The sequence below is a fragment of the Podarcis cretensis genome, assembly GCF_951804945.1.
Source record: "Podarcis cretensis genome assembly, chromosome: 7".
In the NCBI taxonomy this organism is placed as follows: Eukaryota; Metazoa; Chordata; class Lepidosauria; order Squamata; family Lacertidae; genus Podarcis; species Podarcis cretensis.
Window position 1 is genome coordinate 45,785,607 of NC_137176.1, and position 15,301 is coordinate 45,800,907.

At 42.7% G+C, this 15,301-nt stretch overlaps 1 protein-coding gene across 12 annotated transcripts in view; it reads left to right on the forward strand.

Moving 5' to 3' along the window:
- Window positions 1–15,301, forward strand: part of DLGAP1 (DLG associated protein 1) — a 334,630-nt gene that overhangs the window by 302,745 nt on the left and 16,584 nt on the right. For all 12 annotated transcript variants that reach the window (XM_079982893.1, XM_079982895.1, XM_079982897.1 and 9 more), the window contains 2 exons: window positions 3,856–4,229; window positions 7,181–7,269. In XM_079982893.1, coding sequence (XP_079839019.1) covers window positions 3,856–4,229; window positions 7,181–7,269 — 463 coding nt within the window. The remainder of the gene's footprint in view (window positions 1–3,855; window positions 4,230–7,180; window positions 7,270–15,301) is intronic.

A 15,301-nucleotide genomic window follows, 5' to 3' on the forward strand; every position in this document is an offset into this window, starting at 1 on the left:
CGCTGTCCGAAGACACTTCCGGGTCACGTGGCCAGCATGACGAAGCTGCTCTGGCGAGCCAGCATCAGCACAGCACACGGAAACGCCGTTTACCTTCCCACTATAAAGCGGTCCCTATTTATCTACTTGCACTTAAGAGTGCTTTCAAACTGCTAGGTGGGCAGGAGCTGGGACCGAACGACGGGAGCTCACCCCGCCACGGGGATTCGAACCGCCGACCATACGATCAGCAAGTCCTAGGCACTGAGGTTTTACCCACAGTGCCACCCGCATCCCATTGCCTAGTCCTAGGCTATAACCTCAGGAAGAAGCTAGCCTGACTATTCCAAGAATTAGAAGTAGGGGCAGATGTGCAGCCTACCCCTCCCCCCACCACCAACTCATAACACTATGTTCCTGTCAGTTGTGTGTTTGTCAGTCTTATTTTTCAGGATCACCCAGTTGTGGAGTAACAACATAGTCTGCGACTCCAATGTCATATTTTTTCTTTGCTTCCTGGAGAATGTACAACATGCTGAAACACACTTACAGTGCAACCTTTGTTATTAACTCTTGTTATTAACTATTAAGCGAGCCTGGAAGTAGTTTGCTCTTTCGCTTCCTTCTGTGCTTTATGGTTGGCACTCCTTGTTTTAAATTCCTGTTCCATGACTAAGTGCTTTGCAACCATTAGTTGCTAAAAGAAACCCTCTCCCCTTTTTCCGTTGGGATAAATATTCTCCCATCAGGTAACAGAAGTGTGACAAAGGTTCCTTGTTAAGTCAAAGCTGATTGTTTACATTGTCTTTCTTAATAAAGCTCAAACTAGATTTTTGAGCTATGAAGAAGGAAGAATCCTGGGCCAACAGGAATCTCCCCTCATGCTCAGAGTTCAGGGCAAGGGGGCAGGGCTGGCAGGCATGGTAGCAGAGGCAAAGTCAAGTGCACCCCTCTCCCCTTTTCAACATTTGAAGGGCTGTTCCTAACCTCTTTTATCATTGCAACAACCACTGAAGCAGACTGCTGATGTTCTCAATTTATTAATAAGGAGATGAGGCAGAATAGTGAAGAATTGCTTAAGGTTCTTCAATTGGAGGCCATATGCCAAACTGAAGTGGAACCCAGTTTTCTCTGCTGAGGCTACCTGTTTCAGCCAAATCAGTCTGGCTGGCATTTGTTTTGACCACCGTTGCCACCTTCTTCTCCCTATCCAGGGCAGTGATGATGTGAAACTCTTTATTCTTTGCAGACTGCACATTGCCTTGCAGGACCTGGCAACTGCTGTTGGCCCAGAAACATAAAGTGTCAAGTTATCAAATCTTTTCTTCTTTTGGTCTCTGTGGTAGAACTCTTATTTTTTCCTCAAAATGTTGCAGTTAACATAAAACGAAATGCCTTTTAAAGAACCGACATGTTGCCATGTCTCAAGTTGCTAGGCTCTTGGAGTGTTTGGAAATAAAACTGAAGCATGCAGTTCACTGGCTCACCACGAACACTTTTAAGACCTCCCGTTAGCGCTGACATTTAGAAGCATGTGCTGAAAGCCGTGTCTTTAGCTTTGTTTTGTTGTAGTTTCAGCAAAGGAGTGGCAAGTAGTTTACATCATTTCCAGTAATCAAGAGCCTGGGGCTCCCCCCCCCCCACCTATGATTCGCAGCCTGCCTGCTTCTGCTGTTGGTTCAGTCTGCACAAATGTGACTCCAAGGAAAGAAAGGTTTTGCATTAACTTGTTTCAAACAATCTTTCCTTTGTGCCTTTCCCCTCCTTGTTTTAGCATGTAAAATTTATTGAACATATTATTTATGAAAGCTAATCCATGCCCGATCATACCACTGAGAGACTATCTGGAGAATCTGTTAGATTCACCTTTTTCTGTCCTTTCCTTGTATTCTTGTCATAATAAATAATAAATTTATAAACCAGGAAAACACTTTAGCAGGAGGAGGTGAGTTCAAAGCCACATTTTGGGGAAAGATTACCATGGGTGGGAGAATGCATGCTAACTGCCAGAGTTCAAGGTCATCTTCTCTACTGTGGAATATTTGACCAAGGCTTTTGTTGTGGAAGATGAAAATAGAAGTGGAAGGAGCATAATGTGGGAGACTCTTCAGAGAGTGCAGGAGACATTCAGGGAATGGAATTCAAAAATAGTCTGTATCTGGCCTTCACCTACATGGCATATTTTGAGTTGGAAATGAATATGTCTTTGTAATTAAAACAAATTTATGGTAATTTGCCTCATCTGCATATATTTTTCAGTTACAGCATTTAAACTACAGTGGTACCTCAGGTTACATACGCTTCAGGTTACATACGCTTCAGGTTACTGACTCCGCTAACCCAGATATAGTGCTTCAGGTTAAGAACTTTGCTTCAGGATGAGAACAGAAATTGGGCTCCGGCGGCATGGCAGCAGCAGGAGGCCCCATTAGCTAAAGTGGTGCTTCAGGTTAAGAACAGTTTCAGGTTAAGTACAGACCTCCGGAACGAATTAAGTACTTAACCTGAGGTACCACTGTATCTGCTCACATGACTGAGGCCAGGTAGGTGTAGAATTCTAAGCCACCACATAACTCACATGGAATTATGCATCTAAAGTTGCAATCCTGGACATATTTAAAGGTAAAGGTAAAGGTACCCCTGCCCGTACGGGCCAGTCTTGACAGACTCTGGGGTTGTGCGCCCATCTCACTTAAGAGGCCAGGGGCCAGCGCTGTCCGGAGACACTTCTGGGTCACGTGGCCAGCGTGACATCGCTGCTCTGGCGAGCCAGAGCCACACACGGAAACGCCGTTTACCTTCCCGCTGGTAAGCGGTCCCTATTTATCTACTTGCACCCGGAGGTGCTTTCGAACTGCTAGGTTGGCAGGCGCTGGGACCGAGCAGCGGGAGCGCACCCCGCCGCAGGGATTCGAAGCGCCGACCTTTCAATCGGCAAGCCCTAGGCGCTGAGGCTTTAACCCACAGCTTACATGGGAATAAACCCCACTGAACTCAATGAAACTGAATTATGAGTTTGTATTTATAGGATTGCAATGCTGATAGCTTTTCTTCATAGTGCTCCATGGCTTGAATCCTGTTTTTGCAAGTTAAAGCATACCACATTCTGACAGTCTTACAACCCCTTTCCCCAATAGTGGATTTTCCTGTTAATTCATTGCCCAGTGTTCAAAAGTACTGATGTGTCGCTATTTGTGTAATGTGCTATTTATGAATATGCAAGACTTAATTTTCCTTTTCAGCAATATATATAGATGATGTCTATCTAAATTTAATTTGCACGCAAAAGGTGTAAATGCTATGGTTCAGAGATGGGGAATCGGTGACCTTTCAGATGCTATTGGACTACAACTCCCATAATTCCTGACATTTAACTAAGTTCTTTTCTGCTAGGTCTTGAACCTAGTAATATCTTGGACTAGTCAATAAATAAGATGTTTCATTTATAACACTGCAATCCATTTCATGTTTATTAAGAAGACCCATTGAGTTCAGCTGACTTGGAATGAAGGAAGCTGGAGTCCAATGACATCTAGAGGGGCACAGGTTAGCTACTCATAATCTAGAGGAAGGATTTTAATTATTGTGGATTTCTCCCTTTCTTAATATTAACCAATTACAGTATATAGGAATACAAGCAACTGTTAAACCAAGGAAATGATGTGTCTGTCTTTGGAACTTTTCATATGGTCAGATGCAAAAAAATAAAAATAAACCTAGGAATAATTTCGTTTCTTAAAACTGAATAGCAAAATTCTTTCTGATGTGAAGCTTGATTGCTTTGAGTCAGTACTGTGGGTTTAAAACGAAGAAAGAATAAATAACTAGCACCTTAGCTTGTCTACCTACATTATGATTTGTTTTTATTTTGTGTAGTTTCCTCTTGCATTACCACTTATAAGAAGACGCCACCTCCTGTTCCACCAAGAACCTCCACCAAACCTTTTATCTCCATCACAGCCCAGAGCAGCACGGAATCTGCTCAAGACGCCTACATGGACGGACATGGGCAAAGGGGAGATATTATCAGTCAGTCGGGACTTAGCAACTCTACAGAAAGCTTGGACAGTATGAAGGCACTGACAGCTGCTATTGAAGCAGCTAACGCACAGATCCATGGCCCTGCAAGCCAGCATATGGGCAACAACACTACTACTGTCACCACCACCACCACTGTTGCCACTGTTACTGCAGATGACAGAAAGAGAGATCATTTCAAGAAAAACAGATGTCTATCCATTGGAATACAGGTACAGATATAATGCAGAGGCTTGCACCGTAACTGGTAGTGCCATTATTTGCTCTCCTTTGATAATCCTTTTCTATTTCTGCTGTATTTTACATAACCCAAATAACTGCATCTGACATTACAAACCTTCAGGTTTGATTAGCTAAACTTTAAGCATATAAGATGTAGGGATGTAGTTCTGGGTATATATATATATATTCTGCTTATTTGAATTAGCACACAGAAGCCTAAAGCTCTGATTCATAACCCAGCAGGAGTCAGGAAAGCATGAATGAAATGAATGAAATCACTGAAAGAGAATGTGTAAAACAATGATTTACACTGCACTATCACCAGAGAAATGTTTTCAGCCAGTTTAGCTGAATTGTCACTGCTTATTCATGCATCACATAACAACTGTTACTCACTTGAATGCAGCAGCATTGTTCCATTTAGCTGTTAAATCAGCAGGGGAGGTCACAAGGATAGGATCTGTCTGATTCACCCTTGTTTAAAATAAATTAAACTTTCATCTGATCAGGGTCCCTCCCAATGCTTCAGTTCTATGATTCTGTGAAATGTGCAGGGACTAGCATTCTCTCCAAAGTGGCCAGTAGTAATGTCAGATGCAGTTTTCACCTGGGGATGCCCTGCATGGTACGGTTGTAGCATTTTATTCATTCATTCATTCTCCCCCTCCCTGCCTCCAATTCTGCATCCAAAGTAACCTTGTATTAGAAATTAGGCTGGGAGAAAGTGAGGGAGGGCTTATCCATGCTTACATTTCCTCTGGTTTGTGATTTAAAGCTCCATGCCCAAGCACCCTTTTCTTTTTTTCCTTTTTTGCTCCAGAGTTTTTCCCATGAAAACTCACTCTGTAAAGCTCAGCAGAGCAAATGTCAGTCCACGAAAAACCCGAATTGATGTTTGCTCCAATTCAAAAGAGCAAGTTTTCACATGAAAAGCTCCAGAGCAAAAACAAACCAAGAAACAAAAACCTGGAAAGATCAGGGCAAAGGAATAAGTGTGGATAAGCTCAGACCCAAAGTCAATCAGTGAGTTTCATGGCTCAGTGAGGACTCGAATCTGGTCTCTCCAGTTCTAGTCTGGGACTCTAAGCACACTGGTACAGTGTGGTTAGGGTCCTAGCTACGTTGAAGAAGAATTCTTGCTTCCTTGGAGAAGCAACAGTTTAGTGAGCATAGTAACCGCAGGACTGAACAAAGTGAGTGCTGAATGGTGCCCAGTTGTAAGGATGTGTGTTCACTGTAACACAAAGAGGATGATCTTGTTTAAAAAGAGAGGATTGGATAAATGGAACATTAAAGGGACAGATGGTTGGGGTAGTGAACTGTCCACAGGCATCGCAGCACAATTTTTACCACTGAAGAGTGGCAGGGAGTTCACAGGGGTCAGAATTCACAGCTGGATGACTGAGGAAACTGTCAGCAGATGACTCATGGGGAAAGGTGAATATGTGTCTCAGGAAATGTAAGTTTAGACTTAATCCAATTACCAGTAGAAAGGGACTTGTTGGAAGATGCTTTTTAAACTAATAATTCTCATGTTAACTAATAACCAAATAAGGGTGTCAACTTGCATTAGATGTGGTAAATAAACCCATAATTCCAGGCCATTTGCAGAGTTCCAGTTAAGCCAAGCTTTACAGTAGCACACAAGTGACAACACTGGAAATAAGGAAATAGGAAAAAACCTCTATTGCCATAAAAATAGCACAGCACCAGCCCTTTCATTAAAAGCAGACAGTTCCCAACAGTCTGTTGGAATAAGAAAGTCTTTCGCTGCCTGCAGAAGGACAACAAGGAGCGAGCCAGCCTTACTTCTCTAGAGAAAGCAGCCACTGAGAAGGCCCTCCCAGACTTTGGAAGCAGCAGAGTGGAGGAAATAAGTTTTCAGAAAAGTGCTGAGCAGTGTAATGCTTGGTCACTGTTTTAAGGATCCTGCTACAAGTTCTGTACAGTCTCTGAGCAAATTTCATCAAGAGACAGACCAGTAATGGGTCTGGGTTGAAGGGGTCTTTGGGCAAGGCATCCTGAGCTCAGTGAGTTTACCTCAGGCATAGGCAAACTCCGGCCCTCCAGATGTTTTGAGACTACAGTTCCCATCATCCCTGACCACTGGTCCTGTTAGCTAGGGATGATGGGAATTGTAGTTCCAAAACATCTGGAGGGCCAGAGTTTGCCTATGCCTGGTTTACCTCATCACTGCCAATATTGACAGCTACTGCTCCTCCTCCTCCTCTTCTGCCACATCATTTCTGTCACATGCTTGCCTGCCAGAGCAAATGACCACTTCAACAAACAATACACAGGGCCATGATATACTAGCAAAATGCAAAGTGTGACAGAACAAATGAGCAAGCAGGCAGTGTCAGCTACTCCTTTTTCCCCTCACTGCTGTTATTTGCTTCTTTACTTCCTCTTGGTCAGAGCAAGAAGCAGGTGAATGCAGTGGCGTAGCGTGGGTTATCAGCACCCGGGGCAAGGCAAGTAATTTGCGCCCCCTAACCCATGGATTTGCGCCCCCTAACCCGTGGATTTCCCTAACCCCCAGATGTTGCGCCCAGTGCGGCCGGCCCCCCCTGCACCCCCCACGCTACGCCACTGGGTGAATGCACAGGTTGCAAAGGTGAAGCAGAGGGCAGCAGTTCCAGTGAGCTCTTGTCAGGAGGGCCCTTCTGTGGTGTCACCTTCAGCAGGTGCCCAACCATACTGCCTCTTGACACAGATAAGGATAATGAACGAAGATGCTATTGGGTCTTCTGGAGGTGCTATTGGAGCATGCCAAGGAGGGCTACTCCAAAGTTTTCATAGATTTCAGCTAATCTGATACAGAGATCCTAAAAAGGAATTGTAATGATGCTTTGAGGAAGAAGTGCTGAAACACATTAAAGCCCTTGAATAATAATATGCACATGCCATTAATTCTGTTTGCATTTGGTTATTCTATTAGGTTGATGGAGAGGAATCTTCTAGCTCAAGCGAAAACAGAGCAACCAGTAAGTTCCAATCCATAGGTGTTCAAGTAGAGGAGGAGAAGTGGTAAGCAAAATATTAATTTGATTTTTTACAGTCCACTGTCTTTTCAGTAATATTGATGGTGTGGGAAGCAATTTAATGTTGGTGTTAAATTACACAAACACACTAATCAGCTGTGCTTTCATAGGACGGTGGGTTTCTGATGGACATTCTTTAATATGTGCATCCTTGGCAAAAGCAAGTAGTGACATGATCCTATGGTAAAATAAACAAAGACCCAACAAACATAATGAAAGCCCACTGTAGCCCTTTCCAAATGAAATCTATACCATATTTTCCCATCTATAAGATGAGGTTTTTTAATTAAATATATTTATTAAAAATTGGGGGTCGTCTTATACACAGATAGTTCAGAGGGGAGATGTTTGATTGGTGGCAGCCACGAGTAGGAGATTGTAATCAGCGATTGGTCAGGTAGTTGGTGGCCTGCTGGCGATTGGCTGCTGCTGCGGCAAGTGGACGGGCGATTGGCGGTTGTTGGCAGCGAGTGGGCAGATGATTGGTGGCTTCGTTGAGGCGTGTGATTGGCAGTGGTGGTCAGGCAGGTAAACAATTGCTGGCAAACCCACCCCCCATAAAGCTCAACAACTCTGGGCAATTTCCCCCCCAAAGCTCCCCCCATTTCCTAAATTTGGAGTCCCCAAAAATAGGAGTTGTCTTATACACAGGGGCGTGTTATGCATTGAAAAATATCGCACACACTCACACACACATATATATATTCAGTTAGCAGTATGATATGGGTTATGTCACCCATTCTTTTTGGCTTAGGGCGGAAAGGGGCAAATAAGGTTGTGCAGCATGCAACATTATAGGGTGTTGAGAAAGTGGAAGTGGATAGAGAGAATCTTTTCTCGCTCTCCCATAATGTTAGAAACTTATTCAAGGAAACTAAAGGGTAGGAGATTACAAACAAGGAAAATAAAGTACTTCATCACAAATTGCATAGCCAAGCTATAGAATTTGCTGCAACAAGATGTGGAGATGACTACTAACTGTTAGAAGAGCTCCTGACACTAACTAGGGTGGCTTTAAAAGGGGATTAGATATACAGTATTCTTGTATGAAAATGCTATCAGTGGACACTAGTCATGGTATCTGTATGTTTCCTCTAGGATCAGAGGCAAGTATGCCTTGGAAACTAGTGTCTGTGGGGCATGACAGCAGGAAAGAGCTCGTGTACTCATGCCTTGCTTGTGGGCTTCCCATAGGCATTTGGTTCTCCGCTGTGGGAAACAGGAAGCAGGACTAGACAGGCCGTTGCTCTGACCCAGCAGGCCTGTTCTTGTGTTCTTTGTATTGCTATTTATAACGTTTTAAGTAGTGAATTCAAGAAGCGAGAGTTGCCTTTTGGGCCCTTTAAAATGATTTGTTTTTGTACAGTCTCTTTAAAGAGTTGTGATTTTAGATAGTGATGATAAACGGGGGATTTAGTGCTATAATTAAGCATAGAGACAAATTGTAACCAGCCATGTACTTCCATAAGGGAACCACTGATTGATGAGAGACTGAAGCTGGCTTGTCAGAAGATGAGCTCCTCCAGTACACAGAGAGCTTATCATTGCCACTTAGGTGTCTCATGCATTTTGTTAGCACAGCAGAATGAATTTAAATCACTGTCGCTTAAAATAATAGACTTGTAAATGGAATGTATTTTCCTTGCTTCAAATCTAACATGTGCAGACAGACACAGCGCAAGGCCACTTTGGGTGCATATTTAATAAAGGAAATATGTTAGAAACCCTCACTGTTTCAATAGTCATATATTGATCAGGTAGCTTGTCATTATGCACAAAGTTGCCAACAGGGACTTGTTTTGAGCCAGCATTTTGCTCCAGAATTTGCTTTGAGTGTTGGGCATGTGCAGAATTCATATGCACCTCCTGCCCCGGTAATGACAACCAGACTCCATCAATATGGGTCCATAGAGAATGGCTTTCAGGTTGCCTTTGGTCCAAACACAACCGTGTTTAGAAAATCGCTATGTAAATCACCAAACAGAAGCAAGGGAGGAAACAGATTACTATAACCAAGGCATTTGCGGTCTAACTTTAGGGTTCAGGTAGGTAGCCGTGTTGGTCTTATTTTAACTTCAGGGTAACAATGTTTGAAAATGAACAAATGCAATAATTTTACAGGCTTTGCCATTTTTAGCTTTCTACTTAGTCCTCCCCTACAGGCTGCCTTATCACATCTTCTTCTTAGCCTCTGTTCTTCTTTTGAGTAATTTCAGCAATATGGTGTATGTTCGTTCTGTGGCTTTGTACATTTCCCCTATCCCTTTTAAGGTACTTTAAGTGTAAATGTAATGCCCATGCAGTGGAACACTGCATCAACCCACATGCACCATCACACCTACCTTGTGTATGATGGAATACTGTTTACTGTACATACAACTGAGCACTGAAGTGCTTAAATAGAAATGTGGGAGGTTCCCAGTGCCAGCACAATATATTTTGGCACCTGAGATGCATTCCAAAATGGCACCCTCCTTCCTGCCAGGGAAGAAGAGTTGAGGGAAGATTTACATTGGGGAAAGAAAGATAAACATCAGGATCTGCTGCCCTGGTGGACCCTGATGCCTGAGGCAGCCTCTTCAGCTTGCCTCATGGGTGGGCTGGGCCTGGAGGTCCCTGTGTTACCAATATTCAGCCTGGAAATGAAAGTATTTTAGATGCTACAGGCTAGCCTACATCTGGCTGCCTAAAAACTGATTCCTTAGTCTATATTTTGAAGATGGTGTGAAGGTGATATTATCATGAGTTGATTCCACCCTTCCACCTTAATTTTCATATATTACAGATGAAAAACAAGTTTTTCTTAGCTCATTTTGACTTTCCCTTCCCCAAAGTAGTACATAAGAACATAGGAAGAGCCTGCTGGATCACGGCAATGACCCATCTAATCCAGCATCCTGTTCTCACAGTGGCCCACTAGAGGCCGGTGAGAAGACTGTAAGTAGGACATGAGAGCAACAGCACTCTGTCCGCCTGGGATTCCCAGCAACTAGTATTCAGAGACATAGTAATATAACAGTCGTGAGTTTGCTCTAGACTTCCTTTGCCATGATACACAGCCTTTTGCTGAAGGCAAGAAGAAGAAAAGTAAGCCTTACGAAGAATTGGTTAAGATGAGTATGGCAAGCTATATTGATGGTTTAAAAAACAAACAAACAAACAAACAAACAAACAAATAAATCATTTCATTTATATTCTCCCATGCCTCCAGTGCTGAAGGTGTACATAGTTTTCTCCCTCACCACAATCCTGTGAGGTAGATTAAGCTGAGAGATAATGGGTGACTCATGGTCATCCAGTTACCTTCATAGCTCAGTGGAGATTTGAACTGTGGAGGGGATTTCCAGATGATCTGTTTATTGAGCATTCATTCTGTTTCATTTGTGTGTAGAGGTTAGAGGGCATTTCACCAGATTTCCAGTGCATGATCCCATCATTTTCCTTCTCACAAAAGCATCTGATCTTTTGAGGAAGCAGGTTAGTCGCACAAGACCATCCAATAAATTATAATGGTGACATCTCAATAAATTTTAATTGTGCACCCTGAATGTGATTGGAACCCACCTTAAAATAGCTACTGTCTGAAGTTCCCTGAATCTTCCCGGACCTAGTCTAACACTATATAATCACTACATCACAGTTTAGGAAACATATCTTTTCAAAAGGTAAGCAAAAATGTTGGCCATTGTATAATCACCCACATGTGATCATGTGGGACTCTATATTTCTTCTTCTTTTCTTTTACTTTTAGTTTTCTTGCTGACTCCTTATGTTTTAATTTTTTTTATTTAAAAATTAGGTGGTTTGTTTGATTGTTTGTTTGTTTGTTTGTTTAAAAAAACACCTTGCTTGGGACAAAAGAACATCTCTGATGAAAAATGTTGGTGGTCTTCCACTGAACAACACTTACATGATTTCCTGCATATACTGATTCAATCATAAGAGTAAATCTGTCAAAATGTGACCTGTTACCTTCTTGCATATCACCTCTTTGTTGAAACTTGTATGTCTGCAGTCTGAGTTCATTAGATGATAAATTATTTCTACCAGGTACAAGTTATCTGGATATAAATACCTTCTATCAAGTTGCAGTCTTTTCCCACTGCCATGTATTTCAGGGAAATAAGAGCTATCTCAACACTTGAAAGTGTAAACAATTTAACAGTGTTTTACCAGATAAATACTTTTTTTTTTTAAAAGTCTGTGAAAGTGAGATAGTCATGACTAGCTGGTACCATATTTTCAAAGGAGTTATTTACAGCATACCCCGTATGTACTTTTGCACTGACAAATTTATCTATTTATTCCATTCATATCCTGCTTTCAGCTCTCCTGGGCATTCAAGACAGCTTAAGTTCCCAGTGACCCTCAGTGCTTCCATTTAAGTGGCACATACTTCCAACTGACTGTGCTTAGAATCACAGCATGGCACCCTGAACTAACTGAACTATCTAGCCTGAACCCTAAACACAGTCCCAAAGGTTTCTAAGGTGCTTATGTGTGCTTAGCAGTCCAATCTTACAGTCTATCCTGGGACGCGGGTGACGCTGTGGGTAAAACCTCAGCGCCTAGGACTTGCTGATCGCATGGTCGGCGGTTTGAATCCCCGCGGCGGGGTGAGCTCCTGTCGTTCGGTCCCAGCTCCTGCCCACCTAGCAGTTTGAAAGCACTCTTAAGTGCAAGTAGATAAATAGGTACCGCTTTATAGCGGGAAGGTAAACGGCGTTCCGTGTGCTGTGCTGGCTTGCCAAATGCAGCTTGTCACGCTGGCCATGTGACCGGAAGTGTCTTCGGATGGCGCCAGCTCCTGGCCTCTAGAGTGAGATGAGCGCACAACCCTAGAGTCTGTCAAGACTGGCCCGTACAGGCAGGGGTACCTTTACCTTTAAAAATAAATAAATAAATAAACAAAACAAAACAAAACAAAAAACCCAATCTTACAGTCTAGTCCTCAAAAGTAAGTCTCAATGATTTGGTGGACGTACTAGTAGGTATGTTTATAGTATATTATTCCTTGGTTGTTAATAAACTGGGTCACACAGGATGCATGCTCTGATCCTGATAAAAAATCGCATATACACATATCACATGAGCCCTTTATTTTTATTTTTAAAACACACACACCTGCTGGTGTTTTTAATTCTGCATTTAGCATCGCATCTAGTTTGTCCCTCAGCTCCATCAAATGAAAGTACTGTAGACATCTCAGCAGCTTGCAAATCTTTCACCAACTGAAATTTCCCCAATAAAAAGTTTTGCATTACCTGTTTTGTTTCTCTCATTATCTGGTATCAATCCAGCAACAACCGTCTGTTCTAAGTAGTAATGAAGCAGGCTGATCCTACCCTCCAGTACAATTCCTACTTGCCATCTGTAAGATCAGTTCAGTTCAAATGTATTTGTTTCAGCTATAAGCCATAGCCAGTTTACATAAATTTGTACATAATTAAAATTTCAAGGTAACAAGATAAACAGTGTATAATTAATACAATCAAAACCATCTGCAAGTTGTTCAACACCTGTTGTGCAAAGGAAAATCTCCTTTGACTAAAAATGTAAACAAGGTTCTCAAAAGGAGAGGCAGAGAACTGAATACATGCAAATAAACCAGCGGCTGCTGTTCAGAACAGACGCTGTAATGTGTTGTGTACTGGTTCAGCCAGTCTACGGTTTCATGGTTTTGTGCACCTTAGGCCAGGTAACTGTCATAGTTCTCTGAGGGTGTAATTATTACACCTTGTGCCTGCAGGGCACAAATGAGCACAAAGCGACTGAGGTTTAACGCACGTAAGCAAGGAAACTGAGGGACCTTCCCCTAAGAACTATATATGTGCTGTTTATGCCATGGCTAGCTCCAGCTTTCAGGGGGACCTGGCTGACCCCCTCGACTTCCCATCCCTGCTGCTGGGCGCATACCCCCTCTCCCCTTCCCCTCCTCCTTGCTGAGATATTGGAAGACTGGACTGTGATAGGCTTATTGGGCAGCCCAGCAGTGAGGTGGGATGCGATGGGGAACGTGGCAGCAACAAATCCCAGAAAAGCCAAGTGCTGGGCTGCTGTTCCTTTCCCACTTGAATTCCCTCACCATTGGCCTCAGCATAGGATTGCTCAGGCACAATTCTAGATCAGGGAGCAAGTCATTGTGGAGCAATTCAAATAGCAGCTTGTTGTAAGTAGCAGCAGCTGTCTGATTCTTATTCAGCCGCTCAACTGTCTTATTCTTTAGCCATAAAATGGCAATAACAGTGTAGGATGGCCATCTTAGAAGTGGCTGGAGGACTGCTGCTTTCTTGGAGTATAAATTAACGAGCAAAGAAACTCTGAACGTTATGGTTGCCAAGGCAGTGCATCTGAAGACATTGTCATTGAACTCCCATTCCTTTGAACTATTTAGCTGTAATGATGTTTCATTAATCTCCACTATAGATCCTTGCTTCTTTTGAAGGCATATATGTTTACACAGGCCAGTGCCAAGAGTAGTCCACCCAGCAAGGTTGCACCACGGAGCTGTCTAAATAAACATAAAGGAACAAAAAAAAACTAGGTCACTCATTATGTGCTGAACAGAAACTTCTTTGATAATACTAATTTAGCCTTAGAACAGAGTGAGAGGGTGTATCCCTAAACTTTAAAATGCAGTGCCTTTGGCCCTGTATCACCCCCTCTTTAAAGCAGAGCTTTATAGTTTCACAACTGAGTTGTTGTGTTTGGTGAAAAATCAGAATGGCCAGTTCTGCAATGTACATGCATGTATGCCAAGAAAGCAGCCCCCAAGACCTCGTTCCTATGTTGTTTTTCAAAGACGATTACTAACCTCTGTAAGAATAGGTGCTGTGAGAAGGAACCCCTGAGTGGTTTACTCAGAAACTATGTGTTTGAACTTGTCAAACAGAAAGAGACTGCGAGATATACAACCGGGGGGGGGGGCACAAAGAGAGTTCATTTTACGTGAGAGGCATTGCATGCACACCAATTCTTTTAAGACTACTGTTATTAAAGAAACATAATTGTTCACTGAGTTTTCATGCCACCTATGGACCCTGGGGAGGAGGAGGGACTGCAGTGTTAGAGGCACACCACAAATACGAGCTACACGAAACAAAGAGAAGCCTCCTACGCCAAACCTGCAGCATGTCTGTGCAAATGGAAGTTATATAATCTATTTTTGCACTACTTGACATGTGCTTCAAAGCATGCAGCAGCATGATAAAGGCTTCAGTCTATGCTATTGAGCAAAGGGGGGCGCTGAGTTTGTGTATGTCAGATACATTTATTCTGCTGAAAACAGCTTTGCTGTCAGAGATTTCCCTTGTCTTGTACAATACTGATCAGTAACTCCTTCCTTCCTATGACCATGGCTCATTGCTCCATGTTTACAACAGCTCTAAAGATCCACATTCCTGGCCCCTGCTCTTTTGCCCTGTGAGATTAGCGTTTGAAGTCTGCCAATACTGCTTTTCATCAGCAGGATGAGTCATGCCTCAAAGGAGGCAAGGCTTTCTTTTAGGCCTGCTGCCACTTATCATTGTACTATTTCTCTAGAACTAAACAGCCAGGTTATCTATACCTTACCAGCACTGCCTCTTTGTCCCACCTAGGCCAGCCTAGAATTTCTCCATAGAGCTAAAACAAGTTGAGAAGGAAGAAACATGCTGTACTTCCATGTCACACTTCTCCTGTTCCGGGTGAAAATGGCCTGTTCCAGGAAAACCTACCCTTGTTTTACACTGCAACTTTCTTCCCCTTTTGAATATGTGATTTAAATAAGGGCAAAGGGATGAAAACATTCTATCTACTATTGCACTTCACTGAAATAAGAGCTATTTCGGGCTTTGGATAACTTCAGTACAGTATTCAAATGAAAAATGAAAATGAGCAGAGGTGCTAGTGTTTCTTCTGTGCCCAGAACCAAACAAATCACTGCAAAGAGAGAATGTTCTGTGTAAGATGCCACACACACAAATCTAACACTTTGGCTGTCAGTAAAGTCAGAGTACTTTATTTTTAGAACTTATATC